The 22,374-nt window shown below is 39.5% G+C and overlaps 3 protein-coding genes across 3 annotated transcripts; all 3 read right to left on the bottom strand.

Moving 5' to 3' along the window:
- Nucleotides 1-992: 992 nt before the first annotated feature.
- fgl1 (fibrinogen-like 1) lies at nt 993-6,101 on the bottom strand. The gene is made up of 7 exons (XM_035160545.2): nt 5,902-6,101; nt 4,966-5,128; nt 4,597-4,738; nt 4,235-4,332; nt 3,446-3,534; nt 2,509-2,696; nt 993-2,395 (listed from the first exon to the last, which is right to left on the bottom strand). The coding sequence occupies exons 1-7, from the start codon at nt 5,965-5,967 to the stop codon at nt 2,200-2,202; spliced, it is 942 nt and encodes a 313-aa protein (XP_035016436.1). The 5' UTR covers nt 5,968-6,101; the 3' UTR covers nt 993-2,199.
- A 940-nt stretch (nt 6,102-7,041) lies between these two features.
- LOC118112594 (calnexin) lies at nt 7,042-9,670 on the bottom strand. The gene is made up of 6 exons (XM_035162037.1): nt 9,593-9,670; nt 9,245-9,330; nt 8,479-8,598; nt 8,103-8,205; nt 7,929-7,998; nt 7,042-7,295 (listed from the first exon to the last, which is right to left on the bottom strand). The coding sequence occupies exons 2-5, from the start codon at nt 9,314-9,316 to the stop codon at nt 7,931-7,933; spliced, it is 363 nt and encodes a 120-aa protein (XP_035017928.1). The 5' UTR covers nt 9,317-9,330; nt 9,593-9,670; the 3' UTR covers nt 7,042-7,295; nt 7,929-7,930.
- Nucleotides 9,671-11,103: 1,433 nt separating this feature from the next.
- On the bottom strand, nt 11,104-20,011 carry LOC118112362 (cyclic nucleotide-gated cation channel). The gene is made up of 10 exons (XM_035161611.2): nt 19,906-20,011; nt 16,843-16,953; nt 16,507-16,689; nt 16,301-16,411; nt 14,154-14,260; nt 13,546-14,033; nt 13,152-13,430; nt 12,681-12,779; nt 11,868-12,245; nt 11,104-11,761 (listed from the first exon to the last, which is right to left on the bottom strand). The coding sequence occupies exons 1-10, from the start codon at nt 19,992-19,994 to the stop codon at nt 11,582-11,584; spliced, it is 2,025 nt and encodes a 674-aa protein (XP_035017502.1). The 5' UTR covers nt 19,995-20,011; the 3' UTR covers nt 11,104-11,581.
- Between the last annotated feature and the right edge of the window lie 2,363 nt (nt 20,012-22,374).

Below are 22,374 nucleotides of genomic sequence, written 5' to 3'. Positions count from 1 at the left end.
CACTCGTGAAAACATCACTAGCATTATTTCATATTCAATTTCTGTCAATATATGCCTTTCACCTAAATCTTACACACTGGACCTTTAATTCAGATAAACCAACCTCAGGTAATTTCACACACACAGAACATTAAATAATGTGTAAACATTATTTAATGTTCTCCAGATGTCAAAGTTGTAGATATCAATAATGTATAAATATGTAAGTAAATAAATACATAAATATAAGTACAAAGTGTAATGTTTGGATTTACTGACACAAAATTATATACCACTGCTAATCCTGAAAAGCCTTATGTACTCATAAAGGAAACTGTAAAACTTCTAGAGAAAAATAATGAACTATTGTCATATTAAAAACAGATACTACTACTATCTGCTACTACTTTTCATATACACTGACATGAATGGATTTGTCATAAACATGTGCCAATTTTTGCTTGCTAGAATTCTGGTTAATACAGTGAGGCTGATATTTAGCAGTTTATAACCCTATTGATTATTAACATAATGCTACTATTATAATCATAGTCTCTATATGTGATTTCAGAATACACAGTTGGTCAGTTCCCTGTCTCACTGTCTGACAGTGATTTGGCATCAGGACTTCTTCAATGTGCTTGCATGGTAAAGAGCGACAACACTAATTTAATTATATTCATAATATTATAGAATATTAATTATGTTAATAATTAATACAAATATCATAAAACATTTAGAATGTCTCACTACAACAGCAAAATATCAGCTGCCTTGGGAGCCCTTGTTCTTGAAATGAGTCATTATAAGAGATAATAAAGACTCAAAGATGACTCAAAATACAGAGGTTATTATAATATTACCAATTAAGATGTCTATATGAAATAGTTCACTGTATTAGAAATAAAAGTGAATCATGTTCATAATGCAAATAGTAGAGAGACAGAGCTGAATGAAAGTTCACAAGTTGAGTTTGATAATAATAACTTTTAAGAGTCTGATGAAGTACAGAATAAATTAAAGCCATAAAAGGAATCATTTATTTGTTGTTTGTGATACATAGAGAGTTAATGTTCATCTTTATGACAATTACCAGTTCTGAGCTCACTCCATGCTATTATTAAACAGATGAAAAGCTGCTATGTTCTTGTTACAGTGACATGGGAATGGCTCTTTTCACCTCTTCAGTCTGATGTTTCTGTCTGTAGCTCACACGCACGCACGCACGCACGCACGCACGCACACACACACACACACACACACAAAAACCCACATCAGCATCAGATTTCCCTTTATACACCAAAACAGACAGCTGTGTGTGCATTCCACTTCCCCTTGCAACATTCTTGTCAGTGTTTCACAACTCCTGACGATGCAAACTACCTTTTACACATTTAGATATTGCTATGTAAGCTACCGACATTTCAACTATATTGTTAAGATGTGCAGTTTCATCTACCACTTCAGACTTTTGACTGATTGGTTCATTGGTTCATCTTGGCTTCATACACTGCTCATATAGTTACTGCTTAGCAGAATAACCAGATGGAACTTAATAGGTTCACATAATATTAAGAGGATCATGAAATAAGGTTTACACACTGTATATAAAGATGGAAATTATGACAGCTCCCCAAAAGTCAAGCCGAAAAAATCTTGATCGCCTCCTGGTGGCTGTCTGCAGTATATGTAAAAAATTCTGGCTTCTCCATATCATCAGATCGAACCTGAGCCATAGTAAAAAATAGTACATTATGAATGATTTTCTTCCCCAAAGAAAAAGTTTGTGTCATTTTAGGTAGTTCTTATCACATTTATGTTTGTTCAGGTGTTCATTTTTCTGATAAGTTTGGTTTGAATTAGTTATTTGATGCTATAAAAAACGAGTGAAATGTTATGATTGACAGCTGAGACTGACAGGTGATTGGTTGGGGTGGTGTATTGGCGGGACCTCAATGCCACAACTCCACTCTACGATCACTTATGCTCAGACTCTGACTCAAAATAGGTTGCGATGGCAACATCCACAGCCTGGATATTTTTACTTCATTTTTTGCAGTGGGAGGAAGTGGAGACGCATCATTTGTCTTTACTCACAGTCTATTGTTTTGACTTATTTTTAAATTCAAATGGGATTTTACACCAATTAAAACAATATGGCTTGACAAACTGTTTTAGCCCTAAAATAATTCAATTTGATATCTGCTCATGTCTGATCTACTAAGATGGACTGTGATTTACAGCATTGGGGTCGTCAATGGGGTCAATTTTGAAGTCAGTGGGTCGCAGCTTCATGATGCTGGTCTTCAGAGAATACCACCACCCTCTCCATGTGTACCAAATAATACCATTATCTGTCACTGCACTGTAGTGACCACTGGGGTAGTAGATGCCATTAAGATGAGCCGAGTGACACCTTGAGAGAGAGAGAAAGAAGAGGAAATAATATTTGATCAAACTTTAATTTATATTTTATGCTTTGTGCTGTGTATGTTGGAATCTTTGTGCATTTTGGTGGAAGAACTGTACTTGTTGAACCACCAGCCTCCTTCGTCTTCCTGGGCACAGTTGCCTTTGTAGTTGTCATTATCCTGGTCGTAGGTGCTGAACTTCATGCCCTGGTGACTCGCCCACTCCGAGACACCAACATGGAAACCTCCACACAGAGCATCTCCAGCTGTTCCTACATAGGCTCCAACCGTGAGTCGGTAGTGATCCTGCAGAAAGACATATTGCAAGAGTTGGTCAACAAAAGAAAAACTTAAGACATCGTTCAACATTTTTAGAAAGTACAGTTTCTTAAAGAAATCAAAATGAGAAGCTCCTCATGCCTGTAAACTAAATATGAAGAAGTATTTTCAGTATACAAAGCCCTGAAATCCCTCTGTCACATTTGTCACGAAAAAAAAGGGAAGTCGTCTAACTTTTCAAGAGAGGGTCACCCACTAAACCCGAAGGTCGTTGGTTTGATCCCTGGCTCCTCCAGTCTGCCTTACGAAGTGTCCTTTAGCAACATACTGAACCCTAAATTGCAGACTAGAAAAACGCTATATAAATACAGTTAATTTGAAACTTGTTGTTTTTACATATTTAAAAAAGAACCAATTAACTACTGAGCTTCACTGGATTGGATAAAAACATGTATATCTTTGGACAGAACCCCTCTTACTGTTTCTCCCTCCTCCCAGTCTTTATGCTAAGCTAACCAGCAACCGGCTAGCTTCATATTTTGTGTAGAGACTGTAGAGAGATGTACCCTCTCAACCTTCAGAACTGTTTCTATATGCCTGCACATAATGAAAAAGATGGAATATATAAACACAAGAAAACCAGATGATTAGCTCCATCGAGGAATTACTATTCATCAGTTACTTTCCTCAGCATGATCAAATATTTGTAAGTATATGACAAAAAGCTATACAGTCTAAGGTTTTACGGCATTATAGTTGTCAGTCTGCATCAGCACCTTTTCATCGGCCACTTTGAAGTTCTTGTACTCAGCATAGCGCTGGCCACCATCAAAGTCTTCCAGGTTTATCCTCAAAGAATAATTCCCTGTAACACATAGATTTAGTCAATACATGTCTGCAAAACAATCCATGTATATCAACCATAGACTAAAGATGAATAGTGCAATGCCACTTCCAACCACTATTCAGGAATGAATCTTGCTGCTGTAATGTTGCAAATTTCCCCATTGTGGGACTTATAAAGGATAATCTTATCTTATCTTATCTTATCTTATCTTATCTTATTAACACTGCCATCTTGCACTGATGATGTAATTTGGAACCAAAGTCTGTGTAGCAGTGGGGGGATGGAGCCTCAGTATTGTCTTAGCTGTCAATCAGGATGTTTCACCCCATTTTTATAGCATGAAATAACTAATGAGAATCAAACTGAATGGAAAAATGTATTATTAATTATTAATGAAATGAACACACATACACCAGTGTGATAAAATCTAAATTGATAGGAACCATCTTTTTGAAAAATGTGTTCTACGTTTATTTTGAACCACCAGCCACCAGAGGGCAATCGTAACACTTTGGCCTCACTTTTTGAGTCTAAAACTTCTTCTTGCAGATGCAAATATGAGCAGTGACAGTGCTGCAAAACGGCAAAGCTATGTGCCTGAAAAACAAAACGAGGAGTCCATTCTCTGTGGTTTCATTACTGTGAGCACGACCGTTAATATTACATTTGATCCATTGTTAATGTAAGAAAATAGATGTTTTTTAGAAGTGGTGTTGACCTTGTGCAGTGATGTGATGCAGGTTGTCATTTCCAAGCCAAAACTCTCCTGATTTTGAGTTCATGTCTCCAAAACCTTCTTTGTACTCCGCCCAGGACCTGATAGATAGATAGATAGATAGATAGATAGATAGATAGATAGATAGATAGATAGATAGATAGATAGATAGATCATTCTACTTTATAAATTATAACTAATGATCTTTTGTTTAGAGCAATGTCCTTAAAAGGATTCAACCATTCTCTTATCAATGGGGGTTTAGAGGAGAATCATGAGTGTATAATATTCTTTTTAGGCCCGATAGCATTATTTTCACTTGATTTCATCCCTTTACATTAACAGTTATCAGACTTCAGACACACCTGTTAAATGTCTCACTTCCATTGATGCGTCTCTGAATGACAGTCCAACCTCCTCCTTCACTCATATCACAGTACACTCTGCTGGTTTTGATTCTGTAGAATCCACTGGATCTGAAGCCGGAGGTGAAAAGCTGGGAGCAATCTGACACACACACACACACACACACACACACAATATGTATTGCTATATACTGTATGTGAGGGTCTTTATATTAATTTCCTCATTCTGAAAGTATGCATAATATGAAAAAACATGCACACAGTCATTGTGAAGAATGAACTTTGGTAAATTATCTGTTGTCTGTTTCTCTAATAGGAGAGCCTCATGCACTAGTTCTGCAGTTTTCCAGTTCTGAGGCCCAGACAGACCTGCATACTCAGTGTCCTGGGTCTGGTTCACTTTGTTGTTGTCGACAGGTTGGTTCAGCGATTGTAATCTGTGGAGGAGGAGCTCTTGTTTCTCCAGCAGGCCCTTCAGGAGATTCTCCTGTTCCCTCAGACGAGCCACCTCCTCACTGCAAGTTTGTAACGCCTACACACACACACACACACACACACACACACACACACACACACACACACACACACACACACACACACAATTAACTTCTTACCCATGTGCTACAGTAATAATAAAGAAACAAACATTTCTCATTGAAAACAATAGTATTTGCTCTTGTTGTTTTACTTTATTTCACTGTAGTAGATCTACTGGTACTTTAAAAAAAAGGAATTGTGGTAAATATGAATATTCAGCGAAATGGATCACAATACTGTCAATAAGCACCAGATTATAAAAACTGATACACTGCAGAATGTGTCATAGACTATTACATTCAACCCTCCCTGCAACAAATTTCCCCTTTGTAACATTAACTTAAAATGTATGCTCAGCTAAACTGGCCAGTAGGTGGCTGTAGTTACATATTTAACATAAAGATGTGAATGGCATTAGTCTTCTTATCTTCCAATCTGTTGTTAAACCAGGCTTTGGCTACTTAAAGAAACCACACTTTGAACATTTACTTATGTAAACAGTGTCACTTTTCATTGAATTAGTCCTGCAACTTAAGACTCTAAAAGTGACATCAACCACATCTCCGAGTAACTAAATATACTTATAGTGCTATAGAGCTACTTAAATTCATAAATTCTAGATACAAAATCTAGATATGTCATAAAATTAACACAGTACATTAAAGTAGAGAATGATAATGTGTTTCTACAAATGTAAAAATACATACAAACACAAAGGGAAACAGATTTGTTGAGTATAATTTTAACATTTCCAAATAAAAAACTCACACAGAGAGACTGAGAGCAGGCAGTGATGACCATCAGTCCCATGAGCAGCTGCAGTGGGCCTCTCATCCTCGTCTCTTCGACAGCAAGTCAAAGAAAAAGGAGAGTTCTTCCTCTCAAAGTTGAGTTGTATACTGTTGTTTCAGTTGTCTTTCCCAACAGTGTGTTGGATTTTCCTCACACCTGCAGCCAAACCAAGCTGTTGCCACATAGAACCAGAAACTGACAAAATACCAGATTCTCTACAGTCATAAAATGTAGGAAATATGCAGGGAGGGTCTGGAACACATGTGCCAAAACTGGCTGCAGTTGTTGGGAAATTCTTTCTTGTGGTATTATACGTAATGGAATAAAATAGCCAATAGGTGTAAATAACTATGATAATATTCCTCAACAAATATATGAATTTGATCAAAGATGATGAGAACATCACAAAATCAAGTGTTTTTACCGTTGCCATTTCTCTCTCCTCGCCTCTGTGTTCTGCCGTCTCTTTTTATCATCCCTCTCGTCTGTTCTCCACTTGACAGCTCTCTCCTATTCCTGCTCATCTGCCTCACACTCTCCTCAACTATCATCAACAGACTTGAGTGGTAATTCAGCTGATGAGCAGTCAATGCTGTGAGGAGCTTAATGCCACTGAAGGTCACCTCCAAACAGCAGGAAGATACTTTATCTCAGAGGATCACAAAGAAACCTGAGTGAATAAAGTGGCCATTACTGATTATTCAAAATAGAGATGGCACAAGCAGGCTGTTGTGTCGAGGAAAGGAAGACAGGTTTTAGTTTTAGCTCTTGCAGAGCACAATGGATAAGCATTCCATCACCATAACATCTTTGCCACCTCGTCCTATGAAAATGAGAGTTCATACATGGCTCTCATTCTCGTGTCTGTGACTTGTTGTATATCTACAGATATATGTGTATATTTAACCCATTCCTTTTGTGTCAAATTGTTCTTTTTCTCAGCCAAAATTGACTGAAGTACATTTTCTTGACTTCATCTTTGCACTAAAGAAATACTGTTACTGTTCATGCCAGACCTCTCTATATCGTCTTCAGTCTATATGTATATCAGTTTATTCATGTGAAGATAATCTGAACTTATCAATGAGAAAAACAGAATCATTTTGTGTCAAATTTACTTTTTATTAGTTCATCTCCATGTCTTCATCTGCCTTACTTCATGTACAGTATGTGCACTAAAATACTGTAATCTACCAAATTGAAATATTTAGAAATATCTACAATATATATTTATAATTTTAGAATTATAAATTGACCTGAAGAAAAGCCATAATACAATATAATGAATTAGTTAGTCTTCAGTATTCAGTCTTTGTTGTTTTGTCCAGTCATCAGTGAGATTGGCCAAAGATTCCATCCTCTTGTAGGCTCTGATCAGTGACACACACACACACACACACACACACACACACACACACACACACACACACACACACACACACACACACACACACACTACAAATCATGATAGTGGAACTTTTGTGTCACAACAGGTGAAAGAACCAGACAAACCAGAAATTTGAGCAAGAGTTGAATTTGTTAATATTCAAGCATTTGGGCTTACTTGAATACCATCTTACATTTTATTCATATTTTTATTTAAAAACAATCAGCACTGTCACAAAGGTCTTCACAATACTAATCTGGCAAAACAGAAGCATTAACTGTAACGTTATTATTCAGAAATCTAAGTGGGCTATAATTAAAGGACTGGTGTTGCAAATGCTGAAACACGTTAGCTCTATCCAACTGTTAGAGTATATAAGCTGTTTTGAAGTAAGATGATGTATCATTTCAGCTCTGTAACTGGGCCTGAAGTCCTTGTTTTTTGCTTGATAGCACAGTGCCAGAACATTTCTCAGAATGTGGTCATGAGTTATTTATGAAATGAACTGCCCCTCTTTAAACCTCCCTGCCTCCATCATACCTATCACACCTTAACAATCATCAGTATCACATCATCAGTCATTATTACCTCCATCAACTTGTCTGTTGACACTCACCTTCAGGATTCTAAGTCTGACTTCTTCTGGTTACCCTGAGTTTCCCTTCTCCTTGTTACTGTTTCTCCGGCTTTACGTACAGGAGGAGGAGAGGAGAGGAGAGGAGAGGAGAGGAGTAACATGCTGTTAATGTTGTTTCCATACCATGACTTATTACCTGTATTACCTTATTACCTTTGGTTTGTAACGGCTCTGTCCACTGTGAGGTGTCAGGATCGTCTGGTTGAGCATCATCACACTTCTTGTAGTAATACTCTTGATCAGGAGGCCCAAACCGCTACACACACACACAAACACATATAGACAATTAGTGCTTTATAGCTACACCACACACACACACACACACACACACACACACACACACACACACACACACCACACATACAATTAGTGCTTTATAGCTACACCACACACACACACACACACACACACACACACACACACACACACACACACACACACACACACACATACACACACACACACACACACACACACACACACACACACACACACACACACACACACACACAGAAAAAGCTGTCTGTACCATGTCAGGCCACATGAGGCTGATGAAGAGAATGATGGGAAGTCCCACAGTGAAGACATAGACACCCCAGAGCCATGGACGCTGGTTGGTGGCCAGTAGGAGGCTCTCTATGATACCTGGCTACAGCAGACATATACAAAAAGTATATATATACACATCTGTTATATAATATCTACAGTATATCCAGTTATCATGCTTTAACACACATAGACGCCCTAAGCAGCCAGGACGAATTCTGGCATCACTAGAGAAGACAGATAATAATAGTAATACTATCACCACAAAATGATCACATGAAAGAAAATCAAGTAAAGTATCTGAATAAACAATAATAATACAAGAGAAATTTAAAAAAAGGGGACCATAAAAGCTAAGGGCAGCCTGCAGACCAATCATTTATTTCTGTGCATATATAGATCTGACCACTAGGTGGTGTATGAGTACTGCTGCTAAATCTAACTAAATCTGACCTCAAAATTGTTTGTTTTTTTTAAGCATGTTTTTAAGATAATCACACGACAGGCTTTACCTTTGCTTTATGTACATCCATTCATTATTTTGGAAAATGTACAATGTCTTTATTTAAGAGACCTTTAAAGAGATATTGTGAAAAGACATTGTGCATTATTTGTTGTTTGTGGTTATAAATGTTCAATGTGTTGGACATTAATAATGATGTTTAAAAAGACAATAATTAATCTTCTCTAAATAGTGATTAATAGATTTAGTTCATGGAAAATTAACATGACATTAAAGATGGTCTTACCTCTGCTGCAGAAGACGCTGGTGTCACACTGGCTGCTAGCGTCACACACAGCAACACAATGCTGATCTCCATCACTGAAACACACACTAACATGCACACACATTCATTCAACCAAGCGCATGATTACAGCTGAGTGAGACGTGAGAGAGGGAATGTTTTTGTGTTGTGATCAGTGTGTCACAGAACAATTAGAGACTACGAGATAAAACACCACAGATAAGAAACATGCAAAGAGAACAGAGGGGAAGCAGAGTGGGACAAAAGAGGGAGAACATCAAAAACAGAAAGACCATTGAAGTGAGAGAAGCTACAGAGAACCAAACAATGTGTTGACAGAAACTACTGTACCTGTTTATGCAGCGATTTCTCCACGAGATCCCTTCAAGTCACTTCCTGAAATCACAGGCATGCCATGTTGGACTTTGGTCCCAAGTCACTCACTGACATGCTGCAGAAAATGCAGTGAGCACATTACAGCCGTCTCACTTGGTTATTTAAACAGCCTTTCAGCACACGAGGGAAGTCAAGCCTTTGCACATGGTTAACCTTTAACACAAACCATGAACATTTCCGAAAAATAACCAAGTTATGTTGTCTCAACTTTCTGCCAGTAAGGACTTCTGTTCGGAAGCCTTGAAGTTCAGGGGCAGATCCAGAATTTTTCTATATCAGGGGCCATAAATGGGCCACAATTTACACAGAGGGGCCATATATGCCTGACATCCAAGCTCAATTACTGATTCTGTAAGGTTTGTATTTATGTCATTCCTTGTTCGCTGTTAGCTCTATAGCTTTGAGCTAACAAACACATCGTTGAATATATTTTGAAAACTGTTCAAGCACATTGTGTTCTTAAAAATGTGCAAACAAATTGCCCCTTTTTTGTTAGTAAATTACAACTTTATACAAATCACTGACAGGACAGGGGTACTTTAGGGGTCCATCTCATTTGGGGCCAGTGCCTCCTTGGCCCCTGTTCAAGGTAGCAGCCTTTTACAACAGACTGGCATCACCCAATGGCATAAGAATAACACATCAGTGTCTTAATTCATTTTGCATGTTATTACTATGCAGGTTTTGCTTTTGACTTGTCATTTCACAGTGTTTAGTCTCTACTGACTGACATTCAGAGCCTGTGTTCAAACCCTGGATCTCTAGACATAAAACACAGAATGCCTTATTTACAGGCCATCTCATGATGTCACATAGTTCACATGTGTTCAAAGCTTAACACAGTATTTAATAGTATTCTAATAATGAAGCTGTTCATATACAATGAAGCTAAAAGATTTGGACACTTTTTCAAAGGGAGGAGCGTTTTTTCAAAGAAGAAAACATTTACACTTTTCAAAATGTATTTTCTCTTCTGCTATAATCAGAAGTCAGTACAACACAAATGAAAAACCTTAACATCCTCTACAGTGTTCTTCTCAAATAGAGCAGATGAGCTATTAAATAAAACAACTTGAGGGCGTAAAAAGACAAAACACTTTGGGAGTCAAATATAAACAGCTAGTCTTGAGTTATGAGGGACATCAAAAATATAGAATGATGAAAAATATTGATCCGGTCATGTAAGATGTTATATGATAGATTAACAGAACGATCGAATGATCGTGAGGGGAGAAGTTTAAGTATCTGATGTTTTTAAATGTCTTTATAAGGTCTGATAGCCTAGTGAATTCAAGATTCAAGACTTTATTATCATGTGCACAACAATCACATTTAGCAGTCGCTGGCAATGAAATGCTTGGGTCACAGGCTCTCTTCTAGCAATGCTCAAAATATTACACAAGCAAAAAATAATAAAGCAGAATAAATAACAAAAAAACAGAAAAAAGAGCAGAGCTGTGGGGGAGCTTGAGACACGGCAGCCGTCCTCGGCGCCAGCCTCTTTAATTCCTACTTGAGGACATATATCAGGTCTGTGTTTACCTAATCAAGTGCCAATGTCAATATATATACAAGGCATTAGTGCATTCCTGAGTTAACCTTTCCTAATGAGTTTTACTAATCGTTAGATATAATAGTTTTTTTAATGGTTTTCAAGCTTTGAATTAGTTTCTCATATGAATGTTTTTTAAGATGTCTGATCCGATGGTACTTGGAGCTTCATTTTACAAATGTGAAATAAGAGGCAGAATATGTTAAAAACTTCAAGTAAGGCAGCTGCAAAATAAATTGTGATGCATTTCTGTCAATCGATAACGCACAGAATGAGAGATTAGTGGTGTTTTCTTTTGTGTTCCAAATTCTGTGGTTATATAAAAGAAACACAGTCAGGGTTTTGTGACAATAAAGATGTGGTGTGATATTTCAATAGCTGGAGTGTTTCCCTCAGAGCCGGATGTTGATTTCACTGCGCACACCCTCGCCACCAGAGGCGCTGTCGTTGCCGTCTGACAGGAAGCCACTGCCTGTGGCTACTGTGGAGATGTTGTGTTCAAGCACCGTGATTCGCTGTTTCATTCTCAGCTGGGAAGAGTTGAACTCGCTCTGCAGACGGGCCAGGCATGTCTGGAAACAATATTATTATCAGTTACATCATCATCATTGTAACAATGAGTGTGTAACGTAGTGACAGTACTAACAGCAGCAGTAGCAGTGAACTGGTTGTTCTGACCTGCAGCCGATCCAGACTGGTTTCCAGTCGCTCCACTTTCTCCTCCAGCTCCTCCCCCGCAGACACATTCACTTCCTCCAAAAGCCCCTCCTTCCGCAGGACGTCCCTTCCCCTTTGCTCCAGCTGGGCCCGGGCATGGGGGAACTCTTGAAGTGCCTCCATGAGGTCTTGTTTGGAAAGGCAGAACAAATCGGAGTAACCCAGACTCTGAATGTTAGCTGTACGTCTGTTCCCCATCTTGCTGCCACTAATGTTCAGGATGCTGATTTCACCGAAGCAGCTCCCTGCTGTTAGAACAGCTAACTGGGTGACTCCATCCTCTCCCACCACTACCAGGCGGCCATCTTTAATTATATACATCTCCTTACCCACATCTCCCTTGGAAAAAAAAGACAGAATATATAAGTAAAGAAAATTAGTACTGATACTGTATACATAAAATATTTCCATCACCACTCACTGAACTAGGTTGTCCTAGTGGCCTAAAGGACGCTGACCATGGACCCTTTCATTGCCCATCTTTATTGCTTTACTGACTATATCTAAAAAGTGCAATAATAAGAATAATACTTTGGACAAAAGATGGCAATAAAGGTCAACAACAGCAGAGATATTTTTTGTTTTGTCATTGGTGCAGGCAGTTTGTCCAGTGATGCCAGAGAAAACCAGGAATGCAGATGTAGTATTGGAACCCCAAGTAGGAGACAGGGTAACATTTTTCAAGTATGTGTTGGTGAACCGTTTTTGAGAGTGGTATCAACGGACAACAGTGTGTGCAACAGTACCTACAGAAACAGAAGTGGAACAACTGACCTTCCTACAAATGTAGTCTCCAGGACTAAACACCTGTGGTCGAAGTTTTAACACCAACTCCACCAGGAGGCCTGCCTCACAGTCCTGGAAAATACGCACCTATGCACACACACACACACACACACACACACACACACACACACACACACACACACACACACACACACACACACACACACACACACACACACACACACACACACACACGTTAACGTTACATTATCCTTCCATATTGGCTCAGTTTTTCATTTTATTCTATTGATGTCCCAATAACGGCCAAACTCAAACATGTATTTCCTGTTTCCTTCATCCTCCACTGAGCTCCAGTGGACCTCTACAGGTCACAGTTCACCTCTATTTAATTGTAAACAAAAGATGTTCTTGACTGACCAATAGAAACACTGATATTGTCACTATATTGAGAACATTAAAAGAGGTTGGGGTTGGGTCACATTGACTGATTGTCTTTACCTTCTTCAGTGTGTCCAGGTGAACATTAATAGCAATCTCTGCTCGCAGTTTACTGGGCAGGCTCCTCAGCACTTCCTGTTCATCTATTGTCTTCTGATTGGTCCAGAGGTAGTCGAACCAGTGAATGACGCGTTGCTCTAGCACCTTGCTGACATGTCTGAAGTGCATGTAGTGTTTCAGCCCATCTACACGGCTCTGAAACGTTGCTCTTGTGGCATTCATGTTAGAGATCATGGATCCAACATTTCCCACAATGGAGGCGAAAATCAGGACACCAACCTGGAACAGAAAGGAGTCTCAACATTTTTTGATATATTGAAACCAGAATCTGACTTTCATGGACAATTGAGGAAGGATAATGTGAGCAAAGGATACTCCATTGCTTTGAACATACCAGGAAGTCAAATATCAAGAACAAGTATTCTTCATCTCTAACAGGAGGTGGTGTCTCTCCAATAGTGGTCAGTGTCAGGGTTGACCAGTACAGACAGTATATGTAACTCCTGCTCAGAGACCCAAACTCTGGGTCTGAGGCATTGGGATAAACCCATGAGTCTGAGCCCAGGCCCAGGACCTTAGAGAAGCTGTAGTATACACAGGCATTCCAGTGGATGATCACCAGGATGTACAGAACCAGTTTACAAATACGGAAAGCGTTGGGGTAGCCTGTTCGGGTCTCTGTACGTTCAAACAGCTCAAAAAGACGTGGCAGACGCAGGAGGCGGTTGAATCGAAGAAGAGGAGTGTAGCTGATTCCAACAGTCAGGTACAGCAGGTCGGTTGGAAGGATGGAACAGATGTCAAATTTACACTGTGAGGTTCGAACATAGGTCTCTCTCAGGCGGCGCACGTCTTTCACCATCAAGCCTTGATCCAGAAAACCTTCACATACAATATAACATTCAGAAAACTGTAATTAAAACAAAAACCCAGGGCAAAGTTTCTTTTTGTGTGTGAATGGAGATTTAAGCTTCATGTGTCTGATTTCAGTTTCTTCAGTACCTGTATGGAGGCGAACAGCAATATCCAGGATATAGACGCCATCACAGACATAGTCCAGCACCATCCACACTAACAGGTTCCTCATCTGAAGCTCATCAAAACAGGCCCTACAGATACAGATACAGATACAACAACACTCAAGCACACAAAGAAAAACAAAGCAACGTGTTGCACTTGCTGTTGTTTTAGTAGCAGTTGCTGTACCAATAGTACCATGTTTAATTAGATGCTAGTCTTTGCATCTGTAGGAGTAGCATCTCAAATTAGATGCCACTATTGCCACTACTGCCCAATACGTAGATAATGCCAAAGCTCTTGAACTAATATGCCCAATGTCTTTTTCATAGACAAAGTCAAACATTTTCCTCACAAAGAGGCTGATGAAGTACATGCATCTAGTGACAACATGTGTATCCCAGGAATCAGATGCTACATCCCAGAAGGAAACTGGACATCCCACAGGAGAGAAAAAGGTGAGGGGAAATAATGCTGTCTAAAGCTGGTAGTTTCTGTTTCTAGTTGCACTAACTTGTTTTCCATTAACCTGCATTGATAAAAACATTTTACCACTTGGGCTCACGTAAAACCAAACATTGACATATGACAAAACAAATGGTTGCCCAGCTACACATCCAGCAGATATGGCATACTCATTTATTGTCAATATTCTAGCTATTTTTTCTTTTCTTATTGTTTGCATTTTTTTTTTTGCATTCGTTTGTATCAATAGAATCGATTTTTTATGGGCCTTAAACAAAGTATGTTCAAGTGTATATATCTGCTTTCAGACATGCACTGAATTCCGGAGAACCTTGTGAACATTCTCCAGAGGGGCTGTATGTGAGAACACAAATGTCCAAATGAGAGTAAAACATTCCCACTGCTGTTGCTCCAGTTGAAATAAGTTAGTGGCTAAATGCCCCACGATGTTCTGTCGATAACTTTGTCTGCTATTTGGTGAATGGCAGGTAATATATAGTGGATTCAACTCAGCTTCTTTGCTGAAAAAAGCTGCCTTTCTACAGCTGGGAATTATAGCTGTCTTTTAAGATCACATATGTAAAATGTTCTTTCAGAAATGTAGCACACAACAGGAGATTGTCCATGACAGCAACATTCACACCAACTATACTTTCTTTGTGAGGGGTGGGGTCTGGGTAGAGGGTGCAGGAGGAAGGATAGAAACATCCTCAACACGCCCACTCGCTCTGATTGACCAGCTCTATTCACACATGAGCTGAATCATTACATTACATGGGCTGGAGGGAGCTGGCAGAGTAAAGACTGTTTAATGTCCAGTTCAGCTGATTGGGACATTTGCGCTTTCAAATAGGTCAAGATAAATCTAGGGTTGCAGTGAAAGCAACAGCTGATGACAGCTGTTGGTATGAAGGGCAATAAAACCAAAACAATGAACTGAAAGTCACTGAAGCTGTTTTCAGACATGAATTCAAGAAAATGTTCAGAAAATTGGATCCAGACATTTTCATCACTATCTGTGAAGGTTTCCTGCTGTATTCTTGTTCTTGGGCTCACTCGAACATTTTCAGGACATTTTGCGAGAGGCTGGCAGGAACAGTTCCCTAAAATGTCCGGCACAAATGACTCAGACATTTGTATTATTACAAACAACCCTATGAACAATTTAGGGAAAATGTCAAGATATCAGTTGCATGTCTGAAATCAGTTTACAGTGAAATGCTACAGAAGGGGTTGACTTCAGAGTTGTTGATGATTCTTCGTGGTGGCATTGGTACGAGGAATATCTCCAATATTACATGTACACTGTCGTTTGATCCATTGCTGATATGAAATTAATGATGAGTACAGCTTTAAAAATAGCCATTTATTGGTGACTTGAGGAGACTTGCTCACAAGCAGTGAAGCCTAGGCAGAATATTGGATTTCTGCCTCCAGAAACTGCCAAACATGGCAAGGGGTAAATCCAATGCCACATTTCCAAATAGAGTAATACTGTTCAGGCAAGGACAATCACTGTGCCCATTTTTCTGTCTACCTGTTGGAGCTGTGACAGTTGCTATAGTAAGAGCAGTAGCTAGTGGTAGTATTATAGAGTATATTCTAGGTATTCCAAGAACTACCATTGGTACTGTTAAAATAAAACTGCCACAATAACCGTTGCCAACCTGACAACTAATACGGTCCAGTTGTAAAAGACTGCAGCACCAATCACGGTCAGCCAGTGGTAGTAAGCATCATCAGACGGAGATAAGACCATGATATTACACCTCCTTCTCCTGCCAGACAGGGACAAAAAGACAGAAACACAGTTTTATATGCAAGAGCCACACGACATTTCAAAGTGTATGCATTGGGATTTTGGTTTTCATACGTGTGTCTGGTGACATTATCTGCATTGGAGCCAGTGTGGCTGTGGCTGTACATGCTGGGTGGGGACTGCATGTCCGTATGGGCTGGACCTCTGAAACGCTCCAAGAAGGAATCTGGTCGCTCCGTCTCGTCAGCCAAACTCTTCTGAGCCCATTCTCTAAGAGTGATCACCATACTAACTATCCTGCAGGCAAGCGGATGGACGAAAGGCACATCAACGTTCAATAACTGTATGTCTTCTTCTGCTGACCATTATAGGGAATTAAAAAGGTCAGCACTCTCTGGAGATAAATGGATCTAAATATATTCTGGTCAGGTAAATGGCCAGTTAACATACCTGGAGAGAGCTCCTCGCCCACGAAAAGAATTCTGGGAATTAATGTCTCTCCTATCAATGGCTGCCATCCTCTGTAGCTCTGAAGAAGTGTCATCACACATCGACTGACCTCTACAGACACACACAGCACAATTATATAATAGATAATATAAAAGAGTAATTCAGCAACTACTACTACAACAAAGGTTCATTTACAGAGGAAGATGTTGACGATCTAATCAGAGTGAACAAAACTGTGATGGAACAATTATATAATAAAATATGACTAACAGCTGTTTTATTAGGTGCTAGATGGATAGGGTTCCAGCAGTATTCATTGTGGACAACATGTGTAATTAGCAGAGGATGGTTTCAAGCCATCACCCTCTGGGTTCTGGGGCAAGCACGCTCCCGCTGCGCCACTCTGCTTTTCAATGATGCTTTTCAGGGGTGACCACAATATTCTTTGGATTCTAAACCATTTTTTTTTAAAAATGATTAGGGCTTTTGGATTGAATTAAGTGGATTTTCCAAAGGGAGGACCAAGGCGGTGATTTTAGGCAAATTTAAACAGAAAGAATGCATCAAAATTTGACAGCTTAGCTACACAACTTGAGCAAGATCATTCTGAATGCAGGGAAAGTCAAACATGTGATTTGTAGAAGTGAGTTTCAAAAGCACATCTCTTGAGATGGTAGAGGTTAAATCCAAGTCTTAGAATGTGCTGGAATCATAACTTTAGTGGAGTCATTTAACTTAAGTGTTGCCAAAGACATGTAGGGGTTGTGTATTATCACAAGGTGGACAGAGAATCGAGCTTCAGCAGTTATCCATTTTTAACAACCTATGTAAACAGCAGAGGATTTTATGGGTCCAGCACGTTTCCACTGCCCCTCTCAGCTTCCCTGCTTACTGTTAGCGGTGGCAAGGAAATTTGGGGGATTAAAAAAAATATTTGTTGTGGCCTAAATGAAGTGGATTTGCAAAATGTTGTTGTATTTTACCTACTCACGATAACTTGAGCAAGTTAATTATTAATACTTGCCAGCCACAGTGAAAAGAATTTATCATCAAAATAAGTCAAAGGCATTTGCAGGATCTTTATTATCACACTGAGGGTATAGAGCTCCAGGTCTCATCCATTTCTGTCCACATGTGTAATTAACAGAGGATGGTTTCGATCCATAGATCTCTGGGTTATGGGCCCAACACGCGTCTACTGCGCCACTCTGCTACATTTCTAGTTCAGGGTAGCAAGAAAATGTTTGGGCTTTAAAAAAGATAAATTGAGCAAGTTTATACTGAATATACAAAGTTAGAGGCACTTAGCCAGTCCACAGTGAAAGGCTGGAATTCATTACTGAATGAGCTGTAAAGGAAATAAAAAGTTTTATTTGTTTAGTGGTACAATGTTCATATACATACACCATGTTTAGGTATCCCATGAATATTAATCTGGCAGTGGTGGGACTTGAAACCATGCCTACATAGAGACTGGAGCTTTAATCCAGCACCTTAGTCCACCTGGCCACACTACCTAGTTACATCAAGAAGGTACAGTGATGCCACCAAGCACTAAGTGACTTTGATGACCTATACAAATCTTCACCTTGGCCTCAACTCAAATGAAGTGGATTTGCAAAAGGAAGGAGCAAGTTGACGAACCATCACTGTTGGAAAATCTAAGAGAACAAATGCAACAACACAGTTGGTCATGGTTGTTTTTGACAACACCTACTCACGATAACTTGATCAAGTTCATTCTGGATTAAAAATTAAAGGAATTTGTCAGTAACCGCGGTGGATGCGCAATAGGGATGACGAAACTGTCATTGTAAATAAATCTACAGAAAAGGAACACACTTTATGAACACAGGTTTATGTTTTTGTATTTTACCTACTCAAGATAACTTGAGCAAGTTCATTCGGAACACTAGCAATAAGCCAGTGCAAAATAAAAGTCAGGAATTCATCTTCAAAAATTGGTGAAAGAAAAATTTGTGATGTCTTAAATTGAGATTCAAAAGCTCATCTCATGGGATGGTAGAGGCTAAATCCAATTCTTAGATCAAACTTAATGGATTTGTATTATCAGTTATCAGATCATGGACAGGGTATCGAACTCCAGCTGTTATCACTTTTTTATATTAACTAGCACCGGATGGTTTTGGACCCCCCCGACCTCTATGGGTTATGGGCCCAGCATTCATATATGTATATAAGTAGCTTGAGGAGTTATCTGCTTAGATTTTTTTTAATCTTGAGGACTCAACTACAAATCTTCACCTTGGCCTCCACTGGACTCCAGTTTTCAGCATTCTCACAGATGTCTAAGCTGTAGGAGATTCAAAAGCAAGCCTTTGAACACACAACAGTGGCAAGAAAGACACTTTTGGCCTTAAATTGCTGGAGTCATGGCTTTGTTAAAGTTCTGTAAAGACAGTTGACAGGATTTTTATCAGCTGCCATTCTCTTATACAGTTGTCTGGATACATTATCCATTGTCCATGTCAACAATGGCAAGTGGCTGAGGTTGGTTTTGATCCATCAACCTTCAGGTTATGGGCTCAGCATATTTTACCTGTGCCACTAGGCTTTCCCATTATTTTTTTAATTTTTGGAATTAAAAAAAAAGGATTTTATTGGTCGCAATTGTGGACTCAATGAATCGGATTTGCCAAAGTCAGGGATTGATCTTCATCCTGTTCACAGAATGAACAGTGAAGGTTTATCACAGTATTTTGTGTTTTTTCTGCTGTAATCATAAGACTTGGGCTAAATATTCCAAATGCATGAATGTAAACTGGCAGTGGTGGGATTTGATCCCATGCCACACTAAAGACTGGAGCCTTAATCCAGCACCATAGACTTCTCAGCCACACTACCACTTTGTAAATTTGGAGGCGTCTGGGACGCATGTAGCCACACTTTTTTCACTGTGTGAACACATGCGTCCTGGGCCACAAATGAAGGTCCACCTATATATGTGTGTGTGTGTGTGTGTGTGTGTGTGTGTGTGTGTGTGTGTGTGTGTGTGTGTGTGTGTGTGTGTGTGTGTGTGTGTGTTTTTGTGTGTGTGCGCACCTGCTGAGTGTGCTGTCAGCTTGGTCACTCTCCTCCTCTGTCCATGTTTTCACAGAAAGCCTTTGTGAATCCTGCACTGGACCTGTCATACTACGCACACACACACAAACACACACCACAGAAAGACTCCAACACATTACAAACATACCTGATTTAAAAAACACACGCAGTTATAATATACACTAATAAACACATACATGCAATAAAAAGCAAGCTACCACACTCACACTGAAGAGAAAAGAGCATCATGCAGACTGCCAAACACCGAACACACAACTCACTCACCAGCACACGCACACAAGCAATGTCCGAGCCACAGTCAGAAAAGGAAGGTCATCTAGTACAAAGTCATCCTGTGTCAAGCATCACCACGGAAACCAGACGGCATAGCAACAAGCTGTACAATTGTGAATGACAGTAGATCATACGCAGGAGTGACAGAAAGATCGACATGATGTGATCAAAGACAAACCTGATAAATTTCCTGACGCACTCCAGATCAGATCATCAATCCATCAGTTCAGTTCACATTGTTGGTTTGGTTGCATCCCATCGATTAATCTGTGTATCTACCATGTTTCCGTCTATTTATATAAATTCGCAAGACACTGATCACGGAGGACTGAAGAATACTCATATGAGGGGATGGATGGGGGGAACAAATGTAATAGATAAAAGGAGTGATCACATGATACTCGACAAAGCATCTTTTAAATTGCAAATGTGTTTATGTGTGTGTGTGTGGACATATGTGTGTGTGAGTGTGTGTGTGTGTGTGGGTGGGTGTGTGTGGGTGTCTTTTTTCACCAGCAGGCTCATCTGAATTCAAGAGCCCTGCTTGAAGTGGCCTCTGAACTCAAGTGTGTCTTTGTGTGTGTGTGTGTGTGTGTGTGTGTGTGTGTGTGTGTGTGTGTGTGTGTGTGTGTGTGTGTGTGTGTGTGTGTGTGTGTGAATATTCCCCTGATTAATGGAAGAGAAGTGTTTTCATGTACGCACCTGCACATGTGAATATGGGCAGGATGTTGTTTGTCTTTATCCAGAAATGGATTTTAATCATCACATTGCGTCGAGGAATAAACCAGTGGAGCTGGAACATGTTAACAAGAACCAAACATTTTTTCTTAAGTTACTACAATGACTTGTGTCTGATGTTTAGCTCATTGATTTGAATGTGTTGAACAAAATAATAGGAACATATGCCAACACAATGCAGTTCAAAAGCACCACAGACGCGATTACATCCCTCCCAATAATCACAAAGTTTTAGGAATTGCTCATTTCAAGTTGAGGAATCGACTTGTGAGTCCAGGTTGCAGAATCACCTCAGTCTCGTTTGCCACTGTGCTTTCAGCTTCTTCTGGTTAATGTGGTCCAGATTAGTCCAGGTTCAGTGGTTTTGATCTGGACGTGGTCTGATGTCTACATGTTAAAAAACTTTAACTTTTTGGGTGAGTGTTCACAGATAACATACAAGGTTTCACAAATCTGTCTTTCTGTTGATCCCGTGGAACTGTATCTTGAATAGCTGCTCCAGTCTATTAACCGTGTTCAGCTTTGACAACTGTATATGTGCATTCAGGGGATTGTAGGACAAGCTTTGTCATGTTTTATTTATCTATCTTTTTAATTGTCAGTGTGTGAGCGGTGTGTGAAAGAGAAAGTGCTGCACATAGATACTCTGTATGAATGTGTGTGTTAATGGGTGAATGGCTAAGCTGTGCGGTAAGTGCTTTGAGCGATGGCCATCAAGACTAGAAAAGTGGCATATAAATACAGAACACTAAGAATTTCTGTGGGATCAAATGTGACATGATTTATTGAAATAGACTCGAGGCACAACTAGCAAGCTCAAAAGCCACTTGTTGACACATTGCAGGTGTCCATACTGCATTTCATATCAGCACCACTCTTTAAATAGGGACGGCCTGAAAACAGCACTGTTTTGTTAATGCAAATGACCCACATACATCTATTCTTTCATTATGGACTAATACATGAGACAATATCTTTATCTGAATAACGACAGAGATGACTAGGTTCATTTTTAGATGTGTTGTTTGAAGTTAAAATCTCACAGAGGACCATCTCACAGTTGGTTCGTCTTAGCTCTACCCAGTGTTTAGCATCTTTCAGGTTGTTGTTTCGGCTCATGGACCACACCCAGCGCTTCTGGTTCAGTTTAATCTCACCACTCTTGTCCTCTCCATTTCCAGCCACAGCAGCTGGTTACACCTGTCACATCTGAGTTGAGTCATATTACCTTTTTTTCCTTTTTTATTTATTTGTGAAACTTAAATCACCTCCTGACCCTCCTGTGTGTCCTGATCACCCTAACCGGCCCTAATGTGTGACACCTGCATCTCCTTGTCTTGTTACTTTTGTGGACAGCGTGCCACCATTATAGTTTCTAGATTTGTTCCTTTTTGTCTGCAGATATCGATACCTCTGCCTTGCTGGACGTCTTTTGTA

This window comes from Hippoglossus stenolepis, chromosome 7 (genome assembly GCF_022539355.2).
Source record: "Hippoglossus stenolepis isolate QCI-W04-F060 chromosome 7, HSTE1.2, whole genome shotgun sequence".
Lineage (NCBI taxonomy): Eukaryota > Metazoa > Chordata > Actinopteri > Pleuronectiformes > Pleuronectidae > Hippoglossus > Hippoglossus stenolepis.
The sequence above is the reverse complement of the archived record's forward strand: the minus strand, read 5'-3'. Positions and strand labels throughout refer to the sequence as shown.